The sequence below is a fragment of the Plectropomus leopardus genome, chromosome 10, assembly GCF_008729295.1.
Source record: "Plectropomus leopardus isolate mb chromosome 10, YSFRI_Pleo_2.0, whole genome shotgun sequence".
NCBI lineage: Eukaryota > Metazoa > Chordata > Actinopteri > Perciformes > Serranidae > Plectropomus > Plectropomus leopardus.
In genome coordinates, this window is record NC_056472.1 from 8,803,708 (window position 1) to 8,828,146 (window position 24,439).

General features: G+C 39.0%; 2 protein-coding genes and 1 long non-coding RNA gene across 4 annotated transcripts in view; all 3 read left to right on the forward strand.

Annotated features, from left to right (window-relative positions):
• Positions 1-1,208: 1,208 nt before the first annotated feature.
• LOC121949077 lies at positions 1,209-3,526 on the forward strand. Of its 2 annotated transcripts, none has more exons than XR_006106212.1 (4): positions 1,209-1,236; positions 1,353-1,414; positions 1,573-1,742; positions 3,298-3,526. It is a non-coding gene; the product is annotated as an uncharacterized LOC121949077 (long non-coding RNA). The 2 variants fall into 2 exon arrangements; XR_006106213.1 differs by having other exon boundaries at positions 1,211-1,236; positions 1,524-1,742.
• A 2,574-nt stretch (positions 3,527-6,100) lies between these two features.
• On the forward strand, positions 6,101-9,971 carry tmem177 (transmembrane protein 177). Its single transcript, XM_042494927.1, has 3 exons — positions 6,101-6,162; positions 7,546-7,803; positions 8,885-9,971. Exons 2-3 carry the CDS (start codon positions 7,603-7,605, stop codon positions 9,614-9,616), a joined length of 933 nt encoding a protein of 310 aa, XP_042350861.1. The 5' UTR covers positions 6,101-6,162; positions 7,546-7,602; the 3' UTR covers positions 9,617-9,971.
• A 5,137-nt stretch (positions 9,972-15,108) lies between these two features.
• ptpn4a (protein tyrosine phosphatase non-receptor type 4a) overlaps positions 15,109-24,439 on the forward strand; it is an 88,862-nt gene continuing 79,531 nt past the window's right edge. The window contains exon 1 of the mRNA XM_042494228.1: positions 15,109-15,607. The gene's annotated coding sequence lies outside the window, so the exon portion shown is untranslated. The remainder of the gene's footprint in view (positions 15,608-24,439) is intronic.

Consider the following 24,439-nt stretch of genomic DNA (forward strand, 5'->3'; position numbering starts at 1 on the left):
TGACTTTTTTTTTGTGTTTTTTATGGGCCATGAGGTCATTGTGATGTAAACACTGGTCTCCAAAGTGGTGTGCACCATTTTCTTTTGCTCGCTTTCCAGCAAACAGCACAGCAGCAAAAGTTATCACAAAAACAAACAGCCAGTTTCTTAAGCAAAATGCAAATCCTCCATAAAAATAATTTTTTTTTTTTCAAGGACTGATGGATATTTGGAAATTTGATGATCATTTATTTTCTTACTGTTTCTGGTTTTAATAAATGGTGTAATTTGGGCATTTTTTAATGAAAAAATATTTAAAATAAATACAAAAAATACAACCATTCAAAGTTGTGGGTCTCTCCCTTAAGGCAAAATAAGAAACACAAGTCCCTCCTGAGTGACTAAAAATGATTTGACGTTTACCCCCTTTTATGCCACCCCTTCATAAATAACAAACGGTCCCTTATGTAGCGGAAAAGTGTGCTAAATAGAAAAAATATCCATTAGTCCTCTGATATAAGATATAGGACGTATGAGAAAATATCTGTGTATATGTTTGTGTACGTATGTGTGTATGAAGGATACATACTGTTTTATGTGGTATACTGAGAGAAGAAATCAAGATATAAGATATTATATGTAACATATATATATATATATATATATATATATATATATAATATATATATATATATATATATAATGTGGGATATTATATACTTATATAATGTTGTGATATTGTGTGTGTGTGTGTGTGTGTATATATATATTTATATATTCTTTTATATATATGTGTGTGTGTGTGTTTTGTAGGTACGTGTAAATTAAGGACAGACTCTTGTATGTTTAGATAAACTGAAGCATAAAGGTCACAACGTTTCATTTTGCTTTATTTTGAAAGGCTTTTAAATGTTTTTCTCTGTAGTGTTTCTTTTTTTGTTTGTTTGGTTTTTTTTCCATGCCGGATAAGGTTTTTCCGGTATTTTGTTGTTCTTTATTGTATGTATAATTTTGTTGTGCCCCAGGAAGAATAGCTACAGCTTTGCTGCAGCTAATGGGGATCTAAATAAACTAATAGTCATGTCATAACATTACAAAATATATGTCAATTATAATAACTGACATGTAAAGGCTCCAGAGTTGTGAAAAATGTAAGAGAATCGCGTTTTCACTTCCGTGAATCCCCCCCCTATAAATACAGGTCCCATTGATTCACGTCAGTACTTCCTCACTTTCGTGTTTTACGCCACGCACGAGGTAAGCTGCATGCTGGTTATGAGAATTTCCATTTAAACAATAAATTACATTAATACGTTTACCTGTTAATTTCAACTTATGGGGAAGTACGTTAATCATATTTCTGTGTCATTTAGTTTGTGTAGGGGCTCGAGTTACACATCTGAAGACTGACGGAGGTTTTGTTCTGGTTTATCAGGTACGTTGCATCAGAATTTCGCTGAACTCGTTGGGAGGGTGGCTTAAGTTACTCAAATGAGGAGACTTGATGGAAGATTTTCTAAAAATCAGTTTAACTCTTTAATCAGATTACACGAAGAAAGGTTTTGAAGTTATCCGGTCTGGGCCGCTTTGCAGAAACATCGCGCACTCAACACTTGTTGCTGTGTCGGTGACGGGCCGTTATTCAGCTCTCTGGTCCCCGGGGTACAGCTGCTAAGACACGCCCCCCTCCACATATCCCCACGTGACTTCTGAGAGCTGTCGCTCGCGAGGTGTGCAAAGAGACGCTCGTGCACTGTTTGGGAGTATGTATTTTATTTATTTAATCATTTATTTGTTCCTTTGCTTTGTGCTGGTGAATCTGTTGTTGTCTGCTAGTGCACTAAAGAGGCACTCAGGTCTTTGAAACCTAAGTAAATTAGTTGGAAGAAGGCGATGAGCAAGTGCCCAGATTACCCCAAATTTTGCAAGAAATTAATATAAACTTCAAGAAAAGTATCTGAAGTGCCAGAAAAAAAGGTTAAAAAACAAACAAAAAAAGCTCAAAAACTGCAGTTATTCTGTAACATAATTTCAATGTGTAATTACTGTAATCACAAAATATAGCTTTGTCTTGCTTTTTTCTTATTCCAGAGACATTTTGCCTAGCTTTTAAAGAAATAAAATAATATTTTAAATGTTAAAACTTCTTTCCATTTGTGAAACATTTCTTAACAAGTTACTTATTGCAGTGTATTTTTACCATGTTTTTGAAAGAAATCAAACAAATTTGGTAGTAGTAGTAGAAAGGTGTTTGTAAGCAGCGCAAGAAAAGTGATGTCAATACAGGTTTCAAAGGGTTAAAGGGAGGAATTAAAAAAGGTAATTGTATTGTATAAGAAGACATAATTCAAGTAAAGACAGGTTGATAGACTTGTAATTCCTATCAAAGTGTTTTCATTGCTTTCATGCACATTTAACCTGTTGAAACCTCTGCAGAGTAACTTTATGTCTTTCTAAAACATAGAAAGAAGGCAATGAGCAACTAGCAAGAAATGACCCCAAAAACGAACAAAAAGTAATAAAGAAATTACTTTTAGGGACAAAAAACATGGACTTGAAAAAAGCCAAATGTTTAACTGTAAAAAAAAAAAAAAAAATCTGTAACATCATTTTAAATATCAAGTTATAATAATTATAATCTTCTGGACAAACCCTAGCTTTTTTGTTTGTTTTTTTAAAAAGGATAACTTTCTTATAATTAATTCCTCAGGTCATTTTCTTGTCACCGTTTATTAACTTTTTTGTAATGCGCAGGAATGTTGCTAATGGCCTTTTCTCTGTGCTGTTGAAAGAAGAGGTACTCAGGTTTAATTCAATTTTATTATTTGTCCTAGATGGCACTTTGTGTTGCAGCAAGTGTAAAATACAACAGGAATAACACATAAAAGCACAAAAAATATGACAAAGAAACATACAACAGTTGACATTTATCTTTTTTTTACAGGACGACTTAAACCTGTGCACAGTCAAGCTACACAGGAGCAGATTAACAAGCGTCCACCACAACTCCGTATGACAACATATCCTTAATAACAACCGTTTATGTAGTATACATAACCATCAACAAGTCATGACAGTCACAATAATGCAGCAACAGGACCAACACCATGCTGCAATATAGCACACAAATGTAACATATAATTCTAGGTTTAAAAGATGTAAATGCTTGTGAAAGGCGTCTGAAACCTGGATCGACATCACTTTTTTTGTGCTGCATTCAAAGGGTTAATGGATGCCTCATTTAAGCTCCTCACAGTGCTGTTGATTTAAAGTGTTCCTTAAGGTTGAAGTAATAATTATTTTTCTTGTCGTCTGCAGCAGGAGATACTCTCAGTGTCCATACTATGGCTGATGAAGGGCATGATGTCACCTTTGAGGTGGGGAGCGGCCAGCAGACGGCTTCACTGGGTTATGACGAGGAGGCGTCTGTGTCCTCCACTGACCTCAGCTGCACAGTTGATAAGTCAGTCGTTGACCCATTAGCCCCCGCTGCCAGTTCCACCTTTATCCAGTCCGACCAGAAGCCGACAGGAATGATTTCTTATGAAGATATGTTTCCAGACATGGATAAACCGACTGGAGATGATAAACGAGTCAGCCTTCGTGAACTCCGCAAGTCCAGAGCCATACGGCCTCCCAGTGATGCTGGTTCATCAACAGCTGAAGCAGCCCGTCACAGCTCCGCCTTGTGTGTTTATTTGAAGCCGTGTTCTCAGGTCGCTCTTTTTATAATTTTGTTAATATGCTATTTCGTGCAGCTTTTTTCTGTCATTTATGCAAATCGTTTAACCTGAGTATATTTGATATATATCACTTCTCATTTCGTCTGAAGACACTGCGTATCCCTACACAGCACCAAGCAACTCTCTAATTCTCTTATATAGGAAACTCATATTGCTGACTCATTCTGATATTTTTGTGTTTTCTTAATGGCAAGTGTGTTTATGTGTCAGGGTTCCCACGGTCATCAAATTTCTGGTAAAGTTAGGAAATTAGAATAACTGTTGTCTGGATGTCCGGATACGCCGTATCTGGCCACTGTGTTGGTTCATTAATCCACTTGGACCGTGGAAGCCTCATGATGAGACGTGACACAATCAACCTTAATTAGTCATAGTATTGTATACTTTCAGATTCAAGCAAGGTTGGAAGACAATTAATAGACGTGTATAAAACAAAAGTTTGTTTAATAAGATAAAAAGGCATGCAAACTTGTCAAAATGACAATCCAATCACATGTCAACTTGCACTGACATCTTTCAGTAGTGTGTGTAACAAAGTCAATTATACGGCAGTAATATATTGTATGTAGATCAGTAAAATATCCATAAGAAATGAATTGTGTTATAATTGCATAATTAAACAGATATAATTGCCACGTTAAGTCTGAAGAGTTGATATGTGGAACCTTTATGTTTTCAGTTTCTGTACCCTTATGTTCACTTTATAGACCCCTCTATAAATAATGCCACCCATCTTTATTTGTCTTAGATTTGATGTTGCACTCCAGGAGAGGAAAGGGACATTTCCCCGACATTTTAGCTTTCATGTTGAACTAAACTAACTAAAGCTTAAACTTATCATGTAGTGCATTAATATAGTATTGCGTCATTTGAAGAAGTGTTTGTTATTTACCTTTTTTTATCAGGTATGTAACATATTTGACCCATATTGCTCCATAGGAGAGGGGCACAAATGGTACAAATGGCAATTTACAGATGATTTTGATATTTAATTTTTTATCAGAATAAAAAGAGATCTCTTATAACAATATCCTGGTCTGGGCCTCTTAATCAAAACAGAACACACGCAATACAAGACACAACCAGTTACACTGCAATGGAATTTAATTTCACGAGTTGAAAATAATTCAGCCGAGAGTAAATCTCCAGAGTGCTGCAGGAATGAGGTTTTTCTGTCTGCTGATGCTGAAGTTAGCCTAGCCTTGGTTCCCTTGTCAAAAAGTCATTTTTTTATTGGATTTTGGATTATTGCAGAATATAAACCCTGTGGCGAAGAATTGTTAAAGATACTTTTTTTTAAGATCATCTTCACAAATGAATAACTAAAACTCGTACTCCACCACCTAAGAGAATGGTGAATTCTTAAATGGATACACTTATACAAGTGTATAAAGGTTATTTTAAGAGCCAAAACAATGAGACACTTCATGTTTATATCATATGCTGTCGGTTTGAACAAATGTGTAGGATGTTTTTTGTTGTTTTGCATTTCTGTGACACACTGTTGTTGTGCCTTAAAAGAATCTTTATAGGCATAACTTTGAAGCCAATTATGTGCGTAAAAAAAGGAAAAGGGGTTTCTTTTTATGAGCAAAAGCAACAAAACTCTTTTTAAAATTTTTCTTGTAAATTTTATTTTTAGGTTGTGTAAAGGGTGAACTTAACAAGTGAATTCTGCAATCGATAACATCTGAATCCGAAATACTAGATTGTAATTGAAAAATTGTAATTTGATACAGTTGCTTTAATGTAAAGCATAGAAAAATGGGAAAAAAGGAGAAATAAGAGTATGAAAATATATGAGAAAAAAATGAAATGCTTCAGTTTCACACCAATAGATGTAAAATGTTAATAATATGCTGAGAATGTACAGTGTGTTAGAAAAAAGGCCTATAAAATATGCAAACATGTGCCTCATGCTACATAACAATGTGCAAAACTAGTATATTAGTGTTAGAAATATATATTTTTTAAAAGTGCATTGTGCGACTTATGCACAACACAATATATACAAGTAAAAAGAAAAGTAGGAAATATATACAATATGTACATCATGTTCCATACATTCAGGGGTCGTGTTGGTGAGGAAAAAATAGGATGCTCAGTTAGAAAATTGCACATAGAATTGTTGTAATTATTGCACAGTTAATACAGTGTTACAAAAAATATTGTGCCCTTAGCTAAAATCCCTCTTACACAGTTGAATAATGGAATTATAATGGCTAGTTGCTCCTTACAAATCATTGCACATTAATTTATTAGTTGTTTATTAATCACACTAATTGACGTGGTTTTAAATAAACCATAACAATAGCGGGGGGCAGACTACGACCGCTGTCGTAAAACTGTCGTGCAACACCATAACGACAGCTAAATCCCTTTACGGCCGGGGTGCTCAGTTATCATGTAACTGCTGTCCTTGTAAAGATGTGGACAACACGTGAGTACAAGAAACTGCGTGTTTGATATGAAGATAGTCAATTGCTGTTGTTTTCAGCCTCATCATGTTTCAAATTGAATGAGCTAACGCTAAAACGGTTTGTCCACAGGAGCGCTTCCTCATTCGGTCAGTTAGCTAAGGTTGCTGTAACGTTACATGGTCAATAATGTGAAAAAACAAAATAAATTCACTGTTATTGTGTCATTTTGCAGCGGTGGAGTTGGTTAAAGGCACAAATGTAGCATGTAAGCGATATTTTCTAGTGTTTAAGCGACGTTAAAGTCTACATTTAGTGATTGTTATGTGCAATGAGGCTAACTTCAATTAGACAGCGGTCAAAAAAGTCAAATACAGTTTATTTGACTGAGAGCTCCGATACTAAGGGACTGTTGTTCATTCATCGGAGGAGGCTGGTAGCTGGGATGGGACTTGTTTTATTTAAAAAAAAGCCTGAAGCTACAAATATTTTTCTTCCAGTCTCCCTGGGTAACTTGGTGAAAATTAATGACCTTCTCTCCACCATAAGTTGTTAGATTTTTAAAAAATGTAGTCTTTGATGTTTGATAGTCAAGACTTGGAGATTACATCCTTAAACAGACAAAAAATAAATAAATAAAAATAACCTTTTGTCGTGCATACTGGTTAGTGAGTGCAAGCACTTTATTTTTGGCAAAACATATAGACATGTGGAATAAAAGGATTTAACTGTAGATTTGGTTGTAGGTTTTTTTTATGGAAGCATCCCCCCTGTATAATGTGTTCCAGGATCATTGGAAATGTGAAAATCCAACTTTTTCATTATATTTTATTTTATTTATTTATCAATGTATTTCTACAGTTTCTGGCTATGATAAATGGTGAGATTTTTTTTTTCAAATTAAGGCAACATGCTGCAGGTTTTTGGAGTGCATGTTGTCTTTAAATATGGGCAGTAACATTAAATACAAAATGCAGCCATTTAGTTTATGCTGCTCTCTTAAGCCAAAGAAAAAGAAAAAAAAACATAAGTCCCTTCCCAGTGCTTAAAAAAATACTTGACATGCCTTCATCTTTTTGCACCTCCCTCTTCCCTCTCATGAATAACAAACAGTTCCTAATAAGGTTGCTCATATTTCGTGTATGACTGTTTATATGGTCTATATAATTTCAAACTCGAGGAGATTCATTGGTCATTTCACTCGTCCTGCAGAGTTAAAGAGCTTTAAAGACAAAGAAAAGACGTGATGTTAGATGAGAATATTCCCTCAACGGGACAACAAAGCTTCAAATCACTGCCTGAAGTGTCTTTTACAGAAATTCCACACGACCTCTTTGAAAGGGAGGGAAGTTTCCAACAACACACACAAGCCTGTTGATTTACTCATTTGTCTGCCTCTTTTACAGATGTCACTTACTGAAGTCTGCAGCAGCTAACTGACACAAAATCAATCAGGACTTGACATGGCGTCCCGCTTCCTGAAGTACTCTGTGTTTCTTCAGAAGTACAGGACTCCGCTGCTCGTTGCGAGCTGTGGTGGGGTCTTTGCAGCCAACATGTTCTACCATGTTTTTCCTGATGTGTTCTACCGTCAGCTCTATCAGGCCTGGTCCAAAGGAGAACCAGCCACGCTGTCTGAAAAGCTGGAGGATGTTTTCCAGCAGGTAGTGTTGTCCAGTCAGGTTACATTTAATCACACTTGTTGTAATCAAAATTAGATTTGAACAATTACTTGCAGATGAGACAAAGGACCCAAAAAAACAAAAAAATAACATCGTTACCAACTGTGATTCTTCAGTTCGGTCCAAACTTTTAACAAAGAATAAACCCAATTAAAAACAATTTTAAAAAACAATGAAAAGACGCGAGTACAATGAGACATAATAAAGATGAGAAAAGGGACACCCTAATAACCTATCTTGAGCTTGAAAATATGAACCCAGACACTACTTTTTACTACTCTAATGCTAACTAACTGGTTCCAACACATTTATTCCATCAGTCTAAACACTGGTTATATAGGTAAGATAGCATAGATAGAGACAAATGCCAAGTGGAAGTAACAGTATAATCTAAATGGATTGTGAGAGTAACTACTTCAGAGGTCCGCGGCCATTTATGGAGTTCAAGCTTTTACATATTTATAGTACCTGCTGCCTTGAGTCTGAAAACAGACACAAATAGACTTTTTTACAGGGTTTTTCAGCTCATTCCGTACCTATGGACCTCTGCAAAGCAACAAGCAAAGATGTTACATTCAATGAGCATCAGAAGATTGCAGCTATGAAAGAGAGGGTCAGTAGGAGCATTTACATTGGGCCAGGATGTGGCACTTGTTACTTTCTTTTGTAGAATCTGTATTTCACCAAGATAACTTGAAAGGGCATTGCACAAAATAACATTACAGTAATTTATTTGAGGCTCAAATACAGACTTGTATAAGGTTAAAAGTGCTTTAAGTGGACAGAAGAACAATGAACAATACAGCAACAACAATTTCTTTGTCAACTCATCAATATGGCACTGTAAACTTAAAAATTCACCAATATCTACCCACAGAAATTTGGTGGACTTCTCACAATAACCTGACCATTAATTGTAATACAAACGTGTTATTATTGTTCTGATCAAAGAATAATGACTTCATAGTTAAAGGGGGAGCAATGCCATAAAAGTAGAGTATCACAATGTGCAGTGAAAAGTGACATAAAATCAAAATCCCCATTTTGTTATTATCATTTTTAGGTGCTGAAGGACTACGGTATCAGCTCACCTAAGAATTTCTCCGCCTTTGCCTCCTTTGGGTTCCATCCGGTTGGTGCGGGTGTTCCTTGGCTTTTTGCCGGGGCCCAAATTGGCATCCCAGCAAACTTTAACAGCACGTCCAACGACCCCATGGGAATCACCAACCGCACCATTTTCATCAACGGCAAAACGGTGGACTGGACCAGTGAAGCCGGCGCTGCTCTACAGGAGGCGCTGGTGTTTTCCCTTGAGGCGCAGAAGTTTGCCATAGCACGAGAAGTGGCCCGCTTACAGTCTGGGGGCCCTGTTATTAGTGCTGCTGTTGCCCCGCTCTGCCTGGCTGGGGTTTGGGTGTACAGCGTGCTCATGAAGCAGGTGTTTGGGCTCCACGCGGGCCCTCCACTACTTCGCGGGGGTGTGAACGTTCTGGCCCTTGGGCTCGGTGCCGTGTCCTACTTCCTTACCTCGGATGCCATTGGCCAATGGATGGACTATAAGTCGGACCGGTGTGCGGCAGGACTCTCGCGTGATTATGCCGAAGGAGGGGTAGAATTTTACAATAAAATTCTCGCCAGAAATAGGACACTACGCTCCCTTATGGGACAGAAGGGAGAGGAAATGTATGCCCCGAGCGGAAACTTGTTTCCTGCTCACCTCCTTAAGCTGAAACACACACCGTACACATCCAGGAGGGAGGGGATCCTTACTCTGCTGAATGAGAAAAAAGCTTAAAAATTAATGTGAGGGGGTGCGATGTCAGCTGAACCTGTAATGATCTATAAGCTGTACTCATCATGGAATAGACTGTTGGATAAAAAAAGCAATGAAAGACGGTCCCTCCGCTTGTTTTTGAAGCATAAAACCTTAGCCAAAAGAACTTTAAAAATATTTTTCATAGAAATATATCATTTCATCTAAGATAAATGTTAATGTGTGCAATGTTTTGTAGCACAAGACAGTCTGGTCAAGTCCTGGGGTTTCCATTATTTAGCAGCTAGTTGGACTGGTGATTTATTTATTCAACAGAAGGTAAGATTTAGGTGGTTACCCAATGCACAAATAAACATTTTGATGCCTGTTCTGAGCACGTGTTGAAATATATGACAGTGTTTCCTACAGAATCAGAATCTTCATGTGGCAGGATTTGACGACATGAAAGGAGCTGGGAAAGGGCATCTCGGTTAACTTCGTTTTTTATTTCTCTCCCTCTCCTAACTCACAACATTTTTGTGGACACGGCGTAGGCAAAACTCATCATGAGTTATTTTTATCCTTAAGCGGCAGTTTTAGTCATGGCGTTGGATAACTGATCAGTTGATCTTCTCAGAGCTGGTCACATCAATGGATGAGAGGAGGAGCACAGTGCAGAGTGAGTGAATGCGAACTTTTAGTCCCAGCATACTGAACAGCTTAGTTTCACTTTCACTGCGCCTGGTGTTCTTCTGCTCCCATCCTTGGCAATAGTAAGCTTGGCGCTCTGAGAATGTGGTGCAGTGAATAACCACACAGTATATATATATATATTCAAATAATGCTAGAAAGTCTATTTGAGGTGGCAGATGTTTTATTTGTGGTAGCCCGCCACATATAAATGAATGTGTGGGAAACCCTGTTTATTGTTGAATAGGCCTGGTTAAACAGTCTTTGTCATGCAAAATGAGGTGTCATCGTCCTTACTCTGTAGATGTTACAATCAGAACCAATTAGGAATGATCAGTGTTGCAAAACACTTGGTTTAACTGGCCTGTTAACCAATACAAAAAACAAAACAACTATATTTCTTTACATGCATAAATATTGGTATCTATTTATTATGGTTTTGTTTATTTGCCCAGGTCTTAAGATTTCTGCTGTAACCTCATTACAGTTAAGGTGTATGTCCTCCCACAAACAGCATTCTGTCTTACCACTCAGTATAAGGCAGGTAGGAGGAAACATGTTGGATTGGTATGGAATGGACCGGCACTTATAATATCTGTACTATATGTGCACTGGAGCGTAAATATATGAGCAGTGAACCCTTCACATAGCAGTTGTCTGTACTGTCCATATATGCATCCTTAAGAAGATGATATGGAACTAGTTAATACAGTATTTCTTCAGTGCATCTATCAGAAGGCTCCTTAGCTATCTAGCTGTCCTTCTATTAATTACAACGATTTGTGTTCACTATAATGAACAGCTTTATGCCGTGGCCGGCAGCATTATGTTTTTGGGTTTTCCATCTGTCCGTCCCATTCTGGTTAACACAGTGTTTCAAGGTCTTGAGTGAATATCTTCAAATTTTGCGCAAATGTCCACATGGACTCAACAATGAAGTGATTAGATTTTGGTGGTCAAAGGTTAAGGTCACTGTGACCTTGTCTATCTCAATCTCGCGGACACAATATCTCAGGAACACAGTGAGGGAATTTCTTTAACAAATGATAGCATGAGTTTTCTGTCATTACTTCTGAAGGATGGAGACACCTAACAAAGATGAGCGCTCGGAACTAAACGCAGACTAACTGACACAAAACAAAGAAAGCCAATCACATAGAAAGGCAGTAGTATTTATACAGTGCTGTGACATAGATGGTAGGTATCAATTACTAACATGTCAGGTACTAGACTTCTTTTGAGGAATGAGGCATGTATTTGTATTGCTAAATTTACTGGCACTGGTCCAGCTCAGGCATCCATGGCCAAACATAACTTACACGCACTAAGACTTTGCCATATATAGATAGGTATTTCCTTGAGGTAGACATAGAGTCTTTAACTAACTATGGAGGATTTATAATCATAAAAATACATACTAACACTTAAGCCCAAAGTCCACTTTAAGTCAAAGATTAATTGATCAGAATTTGTTGTTCAGAAGTCAAAGTCACTGTGACCATACATGCAACTCATTATTGTGAACATTAAATCTCGAGATTTAGAGTCAATTTCTTTAGATTTGGCGCAAACGTGCACTTGGGTACGATGACGAACTGATGAGAATTTAGTGGTCGAAGGTCAAGGTCACTGTGACCTTGCGTCTGTCTCAGTCCGGTGAACAAGTTATATCAAATAGGCCTTCAGGAAGTTTCCGGAAATTTGGCACAAATGTTCACTTGGACTCAGTGATGAACTGATTAGAATTTAGAGGTCAAAGGTCACTGTGACCTCACAAAACATGTTTTTAGCCATAACTCAAGAATCTGTTTGCTTAATATGACAGAATTTCACACAGATGTCTATTTGGGTAAAATAAGGAAGTGATGAAATAAAATATCCAAAAGAAAAGGTCAAAGGTCAGCTTTACCATGACGTCATGATATTCTGCTAAAACACTTTTCTGGCCATTATCCAACTCTGACACAGAGGGGGAGACGTTTGGCGATATACTCAATTGGTGACACTAATCTTGGGTGTCCACCTTGAAACTGTACTGATTTTATAGTTCTTCTGTTCTGCCAGGGAACTGATGTGTGTGGACCATCATTATTATCACAGACATGGATGTAAACTCTTAAGTGCAACTTGATTGGTTTGTAGAGGCATACAACCACGAGGCGGTAATTCTAGTTTTTCTGAGGTCACATCTCAAATAACCTTTAAAAGAGAGTAACACTCTCACGTTCCCACACATCATTTGCATGACCCTAACTAATTTGTTAAACGATAATAATCTTAATATGCAGCTTATTGTGGCTCAGAACTCATCATATAGCAACCAAGTTCCCCGAGGTCGTCTGTCTGCATATTAACAAGGTTCAGATATGGTGTTTTAATTACTATTCCAATCTTGTACCCCGTGGACCAAACTAAATATAGATGCATATAATTAATAGTGGTGTAGATAGACATACATTGACTTTTCATATCATTGTCCTTAAGTAGACCATAACTGGAATCTACATTCTACTGGGTTTTTCTTCAATGGGTCAATAAAGTCAAAATTAGAAGGTACTACATGGTTTGGTAAAATCTGGACATAAAAAGCATGCAGACAGCAGATTTGGTGGAGTAAAGGCACTGTTTTTAATCGGGACAGCTTGGGTTTAGTGTTCTCTGACAGCAAGCGCCCTCTCTGCATTAGCACCCTTGAGCAAGATGCCGAATATGTTCCAGATTTATGATTATGCAGCAGATTGTAGGCTTTGACACGCTGCACTCAAGAAGTGCCCTCTTCGATATATGAACCAGATATTTCTGTTGTACTGTAATAATCCCTTTATCATCAGGTAATATTGAAAACCCTGTTTAAATACAGCTAATTAGGACTGTTTCTGTGAAAAAGAAAAAGAAGAGAGAGATCTTTGAGTGGATTTATAGGTCTACTTCATCGTTTCACCAACTACAAAGTGTCTTTTGGGGTATGCATATCAACAACACTGGGCTTATTGTCTTGTTCTCACCACTCCGCTTCATCTGCTTACTCCATTGTATGCCAAACAGCGTTACTGTACAATGGGCCATTGTTAGTCGCATTGTAGGCTGTTTCTTTGTCAAGCCACTTGAGGTCAGTACAGCCCACTTCACCACTCTCACGGTTTGTTACTACCTTTTCTTTCATGGTGCCTTATGAATGACAAGGGTACAGGTTCACTTGGTATGAATGGGAACATAAGAAAAAAAGAATATTTTCACAACAACATTCATTTTGAAACTAGATTTCAATAGTGATATGTGGTATTCTGTCTGAAATTAAAACTCTTAATTGGAACTCTTTTCCAAAAATAAATTCAATTCATTCACAAAAAAATCTATTTTTTTTTATTAGTGTATTATGCTTTTATCCTACATAATACAGCATTCAAAACATTTGAGGTATACAGAAGGATTTTGCAATACATATAAGTGTCTAAAGCAAATGTAAAATGCAAAAAAAAAGAACTTATTCGTATATTCTGCCATATGTAAATATTCCACATGTGCTGTTACATTATTCAGTATATACACATACATTTTGCATGACATGTCATGTCAAGGTAAAATATATACCTCTGTTGGATCTTGACATTGGTGTCACATGATGCACATGTTTTGACAGCATCTTTTGATTGACACAAACACAAGTGTCAGGGGGCTGTATATTATTTATCAGAAGATAGGGTGGCTGGGGTTTGACTTTTTTTTCTTTACTTTTTTTTGGACCCTTCCTGAAGCTTCATACATTTTTCCTTGTGCCAAACTATTTTTTCATGGCCCATCACCATTATTAACCATAGAATTATATGAGGCACATAGATAAAAATGATTTTGGTGACAGAAGCCTTCTTTGCCTACTTTTAAATTAAAAATTTGACAATCATTTCTGTTTTTACAGTTTCTGGCTGCGATCTGTTGGGTAACTTTAATGCTTTTTAAAGAAAACGTGTCTTTCAAACCCATCAGTGGGACTCGTGATCAGAGGGTATTTAATTCTTTAAAACCTGGATCGACATCACTTCTCTTGTGATGCATCCGCACGCTCTCACGAGTATTTAAACCTTAAAATCCTGTGCAAAGTTTGCTTTCTTTTGAAAATATGGGGGAAAAAGTCAATGAGAAACTTGGCAAGAAATGTCACACTATATGCAAGAAATTAGTAGATTTAGAAAAATATTTTTTTTAAAGCAAGGGAAAAAAATAAAAAATATATATTTATCATTATCATAATTATATATTTAAAAATATTTTACAGAATTAGTAGCATTTCAAGCACCTTTTTTTAGGTTTGTTGTCATTGTTGTTGATTTTACTGTTTTTATTTTGTTTAGATTTTTCTAATTTGCAGGTAATATTCTTGTACTTTTTAAAACTTTTTTTGATAATTTTTTGGGGGTCGTTTTTTCTGAAGTTTTTCTGAACTTCCCATTTTCTTGTCTTTTCTTTCTTTCTCTCTTTTTGTAAGAAATCAAGCCAATTTGCTCAGGTTTCAAAGGTTTGAAATAAATACAAAATACTATTTAAAGTTGTATGTCTCTCCCCTCCATCAAAATTAAAAAAAAACAACTCTGTGTTTTTAAACACACAGTGTTTAAAAAATACTTAACATGTTTAACCCGCTTTGCGCCATGCCCTCGTCCCTCATAAATAACAAACAGTCCCTAAATGTGGAATCATTTAATTTCATATTTTGAAACATTTCTACATGGGTGCGCTCAAAAACAAACAGCCCGCCTCCCGCCCCGTGGCCCCGCCCCTGTGCGCTCGGTTTGCGCCATTACGTCGCTATGCTGATCGCTGCTGTGCTGCAAGGCAGGCAGGCAAAGCAGCTGCAGAGAGACCAGAGAAGGCTGACAACAACGGAGAGGCTCATGTTAGGAAAGTCAGAAACGCAACATTTGCCTATTTTTTGATCTGATGTCCAAAGATTACCACTCGTAACCTTCTTGCCGACCACATCTTCTCAGTTTTTACGCATGCGTGGGGATATATTTTTCATTCTCTCGACCTGAAATGACTGCTAGTCGCCGCGTCTAGCCAATGGTTACTGCGGGGGCTCCTGTCTTGTGGATTATCCGTCGTCGCCGAGCCAGTCGCATGGTCGAGCCCGGAGGAGGCCCCGCTCTGCTGGATGGATGTGTGTGAAGCAGCGCCGGACTCCCAGTACTGATGAAGAAGGTGATAATGATGATGCTCGGGTTTCATCGGCAGCGGGCGAACTGATCTTGGATGTTCGGGCTTTATCGCCCCTCCACAAAACATTTCCTCACACGGCAAAAAATATTATTCCTTAAAAACTGGACGCCCCTGGAGCAGTTTATGACGGTAAGAAAGGCACTCATTCACAGGCCACCAGTTTTCACAGCCAGCTGACGTTAGCTAGCTAGCTTAGCGCTGTCACTTTTAACCAAGTTGCTGCCTCGCGCAGCTAAAACGGCTAATATTGCGATATAAAACTGATAACGCTTACAAAAATAGCTTATTTTGCTGTTATGCGCGTGTCTATATAAGTGGAATACTTATGAAAAAGAAAACTCATTTAAATCCATAATAGCCGGTGGTTGTGTAGCTCGCTTGTTAGCTAGCTCCATTCAATATTTTGCATCTTACTTTACGTAGCTGCGAAACAGTCGCTAATCCAGTGTGCGCAGTATTGGTTTGCATTTAAAAGGTTTATTGAATTATTAAAACTTTGCTCGGCCTCCTTCAAGTCGACATTTATAAGTAAGGCCGTTAATAGCGTATTCAATATATACAATGAGCCCTTTAATGACAGCGTCTAGTTGGCGTTCAATGGAGCCAGTGCGGCATCACTTATGTTATGTGGCTTGAAAGATGACATTCCTTTATCATATGTGATAGCCATTAATTAGTGATTAATGAGTGATTCGCTTTGCAGCGTGTTGCTTGAATGAGCCAATGTGTTTCTTTGACCATATTGCATCAATAGTAAATAGAGAGCCTCTTGCAAATCAAATAAAACGGGTGTAGGGGTTTGTCATTCATTGGTAAATGATTGCTGGAGCACCGTTTTGTTACAACTGATCTCATGTACGTGTCACATCCTAGAAATGTCACACGAGAGGGCCTATATATGGATAAGCTGCTTATTGCGACCCTGCTCTCAGTCGCTCGTGCGTCAATTATTATTCTTTTTTGAGTAATTGATTGAAAACGACCCATGTCTGCTGACCGAAAAGCTGTTAACTATGTGATGTTTGGTAATAGATGCAAGGGGTTTGCTGTGATGAGGCGTCCTCCTTTTTTTCGATGACGTAATCCTCCACCATCCGTGCCACATCTTTTGGGTCGCAGTCGGTTCCTCTGCTGCCTGCTGCTTGCCAGTCTGCTGCCGCTGCTGAGATCATATGGACCCTGCTCTGTCCTGTTTGTCTAGCCTCTATCTTTCCCTCCTTGGCTCTTTCTTGTCCTTTTTCTCCAGCTGAACAGCAAAATGACTTCAGAGTCACAATTGGTTCTGAATGGGAGCTCAGTCAGGGGCAGCAGAGGAAGGAGTTGTGAATGAAATCCAGTAACTGGGTTCAGTTTTTCCAAGGTTTGTGCAAAATCAGCAGCCCCAAAAGCATTGCTAAGGGTTGGTGAAGGGGGGCACCAGAAACCTACACCATCCCAACCTATATCACACACTGTGCATCATTTTTAAGGTTGGAATCACCCAAAGTCCCACCATATGAGTCACGATACAATATTATTGCAAATTTAAACGGAGTGTGATAGCATACAGTGCGATTTATTACCTTTATTTAACTGCAAATTGTGTCTCCAAAGGGAAAACTTCAGTCAGCATCTATGTTATAAGATTAAGTTTTCAGTCGATTCATCTCACAGCAATTTTTTTTATTACAGCAAAAATGTACAGTAAAACAATTGGATTCATTATTCAATTGGGCTACCAATAGTTTATTTTTTAGTTGCAATACTAATAATTTCTATATGTTTGGCTTTTTATAGGCCAGGTGAGTTACTGGGCTACTGGTCTAACCTGGTAAAGCAGGGTGGAGAGCAGGGTGCCCCCTATTCAAAGGCTGCAGGTCCTGGGGCCCTTTTCTCCATGTCATCCCCAGTCTCTCCCCCTTTTATGTTAATGCTGGGCTAAGAAATAAAGCCAAAGAAAGACAAAACAACAAAAAAACTTAGCACCCATGTAGTGATACAGTACATGGACATTTTTTCAACATATTCTAACATTTTATAGATGAAACAACTAATCAAGGAAATAATCATCAGATTAATTGATAATGAGAATAACTGCTAGTTGCAGCCCTAATAAATAGTGAGCTAAAGAGAATGCTTGATTGAACTGCACATTTCTTTGCTTTTGCTCTGCCCAAACCAAGAAGTCTTGAGCTTTAGAAATGGATGGACTCAGCTGGTGAGGATTAAATTGCCTTTGGCAATGGCCCTGGTTTACTTGAGCAGCGCACCTGAACCTGCCATCCCCATGGCATACAGCAGAAGTGCCTGTGTGAAATAGAGAGAGCAAAAAGTGAGGGGAAGAAGTGAGGAGAGGATGTGAATTGTGGAAGACCAAGGAGGCACAGGTGTGGCCGGAGTAATGGGGATAATGTGCACCTGCTTGCAAAGGGCAGGTAGGTCTCATGGGAGCAAATTGGGAGTTAGGTGGTATCATCAGATCCCAAAGCAGCTGACTTAAAGTCAACTGTGGACATGATGTGGGAAGAAACTGTATTGTACCTTTATTTCCAACAATTTGTTGGAAGCTATTTTTAACCATTTCAGTCAAATGCAGACATTTACTAATTATTTCTGTTACTTTGTCTGAAATTATTCTCAGTCTTAGGGTGTAGCCTGCAGTCTTGTACTATAAACACTACAGTTTGAGAATCTGTTGGTCAACATTGCCTGTAGCTTGACAACAGGGGCAAGTGCTGCCCATGATCCCATCCTGCTGGCTGTCCTGTTTATACAGACCTCAGTTCAGTGCTATATTATGGTGTTTTAGGCTGTTTTTACTACATTCTGTGCAATGACGTGTCCCGGCCTGCTATTTTATGTGGTTTTCAGCTGTTTTTTGGACATGTCAAATTTTCACATTTTTCAACATACTATTGTATGTTTTTTTCAGTCATTTTAAGCATGCTATAGTAAGGATTTCTTGCCTGTATTTGCAAAATCCTATGCTATAATGTGCCTTGACATGTTATTTTATGTGGCTCAGCTGTTTTTAAGTGTTTTTTGGGCATGTCAAATTTTGACATTTTTCGCCATACTATAGTATTGCTTTTTTGGTCATTTTTTCAACATGCTATATGAAGGTGTTTTTAGTCTTGTGTCTTTCTATACAGAATGCCAAAGTGGCAAAGCAGAGTGATATTCCCGCCTTGAAGAGGCAGTGTAAAAGAGTCCAAGGATGTGCAGCAAATTCATGTCCACTCACCACCAATTCATCATCATGCCACTTCTACGGATGTGTCTCCACAGGTTTTGGCCAATACCTGTAGAAAAGTTGCATAAAGATGACAGCCTCATGGTTAAACATCATAAACCAGCCCACATAGCATAGTAGTCAAAGGTCAACCATTGTTCTTGCCTGTTTGAAAGGCTGAGATGTGTATACACTGAGGGATGGGCTGAGTACCGAGAATGTGTAGGACATTATATGTCTAAATATCCTCTGTCTCACACAAGAAGTTGATTTTTAGCGGGGAAATAGCATTTCCTCTCAGCTTTGAGTTTTCTCCTCTTCCTTTTTCTCTCTATCTTTGCCTGACACCTTATGTCTGGCTCATCTCAACGTTGGAAAAAGACACACCCTACCTTTCAGTGTGGTGCTCAGTAGTGCTGACAGCTCGGTATTGGTGCTAACTGACAGTGCTGGTGAGAAGACTGCAGGCTGGGTGCTGCAGGCGAGATACATTATCAGGCTGCAGAAATGTGTATCTTACATTTCTAGGCCTGGATCCATTGCCAAAGGAGCTGTGAAAAATGTCAGTATTAATTTATTTTCATTTTTGTTCTGTGTCAATGTAGTGCTACCAAGTTGCTTTTTTTCACCCCATACACAAATTAACAACTTGGTTATTGGGTCTCATGCTTGTGCATGTTTTAAATGGAGTGGTACTTACCTTTTAAAATCTCTGATAAGATCCTCCGCTTTATTTGAGTGAGTCCAGGCTTGCTGGGACTTCTGCTGACTGTTGGTGACAGCCCTGTCAAAGAGCAGCCTGTTCATGTTTAACCAAGAGGACCAGCTGCCTGCTCATTCTATTATAACCTCTTGGAAAGCTCACAGTCCTATTTGCAGTTGGGAAGCGCAGTAAGCAGAGCCATTGATAGACAGAGTTCGGCCATTTCAGTTAACAGTGGCTGCACACCGACCCCGAGCGTTGCCAAGTTACTGGTGATCTTGTGCCAGCTTATTCCTTCAATGTTGGCCATCTTGCGTCTGTAATTACATGAAGAGGAATTACTGCCAACAAGTCATTCTGAAATAGGAAGCAAAATAGTTGCCATAAATTTACAAATATGCCTACAGGAGGGCACAAACACAATTTTAGCCAAACATGGCACAGGCTAGTAGCACTGTCAGATCACCATCATTGTCCTGAGATACAGTACTTTCAGCCTGACTGGCAGTCCTTAAGTGAACCAGCCAAACAGCCATCCATTCACACAAATATCCAGCCAGATAGCTCTCAGAAAGGCAGCTAGTTAGTGGTCTGTTGCTGGGGCGGATATGGCACAACTCTTTGGCGAATATCATCTCCGAAGCCCCAAACACAGCTGTGTTTATTCTGAGCAAGATACCACAGCTACAGGATGCCAGGACGAAGGTGCCTTGACAGATCTGGACGCTCAAAATGAAAAGCGAGGAGTGCCATATTAATCGTGACATGTGAGTTTGGATTGGTGGAAGGTAATAATAGTATCATGTGTATGCATCGCTCAGGCTTTTAGCATTGTAGTCACAGTATCATTCAGAAAACAGAGGAGAAGGATCACGTATTTGCGTAAGTTTTAAATTTTTAAGCTCAGACTAAAAATAATTATTTTCTGCCTGTGAACACAGGGACAAAAATAACAGTGGCCTTGTGAATTGGGTGTAGATGGATTCAGTTGTAGCAGGGGCTAAAAGACATGAGCCCCTTTCACACATGCACTGCAACCCTATCTAGACATTACCTGGAGGAGCTGTATGTGAGAATGCTGATCTCTGAATCAGAGATTAGACAGACTTTACTCGTAAGTTCCCTGTAGTACAAAGTCTGTGTAAAGTCTGCTTGAGCCCATGTGTGAATAAAGCAGGTCATTGTCCACAGAATTCACAGCGAGGGAGTGGGCGCAGTGTTTCCCACAGAATTACAATGTATGTGTGGTGGTAGCTGATGCTTGGGGGGTGGGGGCGAACTTCCCTTTTTTTATTGTTCTGTGTAGCTTTTCTAAATTCAGAGGTTTTGAGTCCTTTTTTTGGTCAGCAGTTTGAGGAGTTTGACTTGCGGACTAGATAATTGATCTCTCAATTTGCGCAGAGCTGATCAGATCAGAGTGATGGATGGGAGAAGCAGCTGCTGCAGAAGCTAGTAAGTAGTTAGTTTCACTTTCATTACGCCTGCTATTCTGCTGCTCCGTCTGTGCCCAGAGAGCGCTCTGCGCTCCGAGAGTGTGGTGCAAAGAATGACCAAACGGTAAATATATTCCAGTAGCGCTCCTAATAAACAGTCCAGCTCCAAAAATATGAAATAAATACGTGGTGGCAGTTTTAATAACGGTGGACATTTCTATCATGAAACTTAAACAAAACTGAAAAAATACAAATAACCAAGAGTGAAGAAGAAGGGTCATTCACACAAAGACGCCAACAACAATGTCTAACTGGAGGGCTATTTCAGAAATCGTCAGATAAATTCACGGCAAGAAACTTCGTTTTTTTTAATGACTACATTAAACAAATGAAACATAAAGATTTCTGCAGCGTGCTTTTTGCATCACGTCTTACCTCCTGCACCCCTCGACTAAAACAGAGTATTTCCAGTGTGTGAGAACGTGTCTGACACAGACAACCTCCTGGACCTGATTCTCCAGACATTGTCTGTATTTCGTATGAAAAAACAGCTTTATTTTATTAAATAATAAATTGTGTTCATAATTGGACAGTGGTAGTATTGTCACATAGATCACAGTGATTGTTCATGTTTATAAGTATGTTCTAAGAAGTCTTGTGTGTGTTTTCTCTTTGTGAAAAATCACTAAATAACCCAGTAGGACCTTTTTCATGGAGCGTGAGTTCGTAGTGGTTGTAGCTCTCCTTCTGTTCCATTTTAATATTTTTTTTTTTTAGACATATTTTTGTCAGATCAGGGTCACCTCCTCCATCCCATCCTCTCCCTCCTCACGCACACTTTCTCTCTCACTCTCTGTGTGTCTCTCTGTCTCTGCCCAGCGTCGGTGTATCTGGATCATGCATAACTAATCAGATGAAACTGCATATTATGGTAATGGTGTTCTCAGTTAGTGGGCAGTCATAATGGTTTGATTAGCTGAAACAGCAAGTTATCCAGCCAGCGAGAGGAGCTCGAGACCGACCCCCTGCTTCTTACTTTCTCTCTCCTTCACACAAACAGACAGAATAAATGCTTTGATAACACAAGTTACATTCACGTATACAGGATGCAGACAACACTGGAGAGAACTGGGACTCTACATGTTTGCACAATATCTGATTTTTATCTGTAAATATTTCTGACACCCTCATTATAAAGTAGCAGAAATCAGCTCTTGTTTTCCAAAAGTCCAGTGTGAAGTGTGTTTATTTTTTTACTTAATACCACTGGATTTGTTTTCTTGGATCTAGTATATCTACAAATTGATTCAAATCTTTCCTATTTAGCAAGAGATTGACATTTTTTTTACTCCACTAGCCCACAAGCCTTTAGGCCTTGGCAACATAAGCAGTGGCTCTACATATCTGTCGTAATTCATCATCGGTATCTGCCCTATTGTGAGTCACCAGTGTGTTCTAACCCAGTTTCTGGGAAAATGCAGGGCTAGATTTTGCCAGCAGAGCCAGGAGATAAAGCTAGCTAGATTATAGTTTAGGGGCTGGGAGATAGACTTAGCTAGCCTTGCAGAGGTTGGATTAAGACAGCGCAACATAAAGACATTTAAGGATTAACATGATCATTGATGATCACTGGATACGACATGGATAGATGCAGAGATGGCTTTCAGATAAATGGAGGAATGGGGGACGAGGGTGGCTGGTCAGGTGGGCGAACAGCAGGGCGCAGAGATAACTGATCCATATGGATGGAATATGTGAAGTGATAGTGGATGTTTGACAGGTCGCAGATTTAAAATAATCAGGCAGTTTGCATATAAACAGGGCACCATTTTGGAACACAGTATTCAATTCTCATAGTACATTCGAAATTTCAAATATGAAGTATTTTTATTGTAAAGGAACATGTGTAGCTTTACTCAAAAAGCTGTACTTACAAAACAAATAAAACCTAATCCCTGCTGCTCCCTTCTTTTCCACAACATGTGGAGTTCCTTCTGTCGGTCTCTACTCAGCTCATCCTTCTGCAGCTTTGTAGTCTTTTGAGATTTGCACCAAGAACCAATTTTAAATTATTGCTGGATACTGATCAGTCGGAACCAAAATACTGACGTGCTCCTGGGCAGATGGTGCTGCTATTGGTTGTTGGACATCATTCATTAATTCAAATGTAGACATGTTCGGTCTTTTGTGACTTAGCTGTCAGCAGAGGGTTCAGTATAAATTGTGAGGTTTACAGGTTACCTGTAAACTCTCAACCCCCTCCTGCCTTCACTGCCTCTATGTACACTGCAAGCTACTGTACTATTGTAGGAATGTTACATCTGTTGTCATAGAAAGCCAATCCCTTTGCAAGCTAACTAAGCTACCTGCTGGCATCTACCTGTTCTGTAGAAAGCATGCCAACTCTGCACCGCTCGTCATTCCCATTCTCTCTGTCAGCACTCGCCATTTAAAGTGAAGGCCAACCCCAATTTCAGTCTTGTTTTGGAATGTTCTGTCTTTTTTTAGGGCTTCGTCTTGGAAGCATGTTGCTAGTCACTATAATCCCTACCTCACCTGCGTACAGTTTCAGAGTTTCAGTTTCGATTAATTTGCTTTTGATAGGCAGACACCGATTAACTGAACTCTTTCTTTTAGTCTGGCTCTCCAATGCCTCAGTGAGCTTTAGTGCTGAGTTTCAAATCTATTTCGAGGTAGAGAAAATTTAAAGTTTTGCAACGCAATGTCTTTAATTTATTTTCCGTTGGCTTTGCTGACAGATAGCTAGCCAGCTGCATTTGCACATGAAAACATGCCCCCCACCCAGCCTCCAGTTTCCACTGGTTCCTCAGCTGCTCTGCGCTGAGCTAACATTAGCTGGCTAGCAGTGTTGCTATTTTGGCGATTACAGCTGGTAACGCTGTCCTGGTGCCAGAACACGTTGTTTCGGGAACATTATGCCTACCCTCCTGTCTCCCCTCAGGTCCCCCCAGTGAAAAAGCAGCTTTATTTTCAGCTGCAATACCCTTTGAGCATTTTTTTAAACATGTTAGCACCCTTACCTTTGCTGACATTGCTAAAAGTGGTAAAAGTGATATCATAGTCAACAATACTAAAGGGGTTTTACAGCTTAATTAGTGGCTTACTCATCAGGTTGAGCGAGCTGAGGGTGGGCACGATGATTCTACAGCAACGCTGTTGGGCCGGTACAATGTTACCAGTGGCTAACTGGCTAGCTCCTACCAGACCCGGTTGGTGTGCAGTTCAGTAAACAGAAGAGTAGTGAAATGACCCTATGGGCCGATCGATTAAAGAATAACAGGTAATCATTGACATCCCTTGTACTGATATTGGCTGGGGTGCAATTCATCCAGATACGTCACAAATACAGCAAAATAAGAAGATACCTAATCAAATACAGGCAGAGTCTCTGGATAAATACACTGCTACATACTTCCTGTGAGTCAGGTGATGACTGAAAGGGATCATACATACATAGTATGTACATTGTTTATTCTTAGTAAGACCTTGCACAATACACCAAAGTGTGCTTGTTATGTGTGACAGTCATAGGTCTTACTACCTGAGGAGGTAACATGCCATACATTTGTGTTTTGCATTTTCTTATTGATATA

Excerpts from the sequence above, each read along its gene's own strand:
- tmem177 (XM_042494927.1), top strand. The coding sequence starts at position 7,603 with ATGGCGTCCCGCTTCCTGAAGTACTCTGTGTTTCTTCAGAAGTACAGG. Across the intron at positions 7,804-8,884 it reads TGGAGGATGTTTTCCAGCAG|GTGCTGAAGGACTACGGTAT; the intron begins GTAGTGTTGTCC and ends TATCATTTTTAG.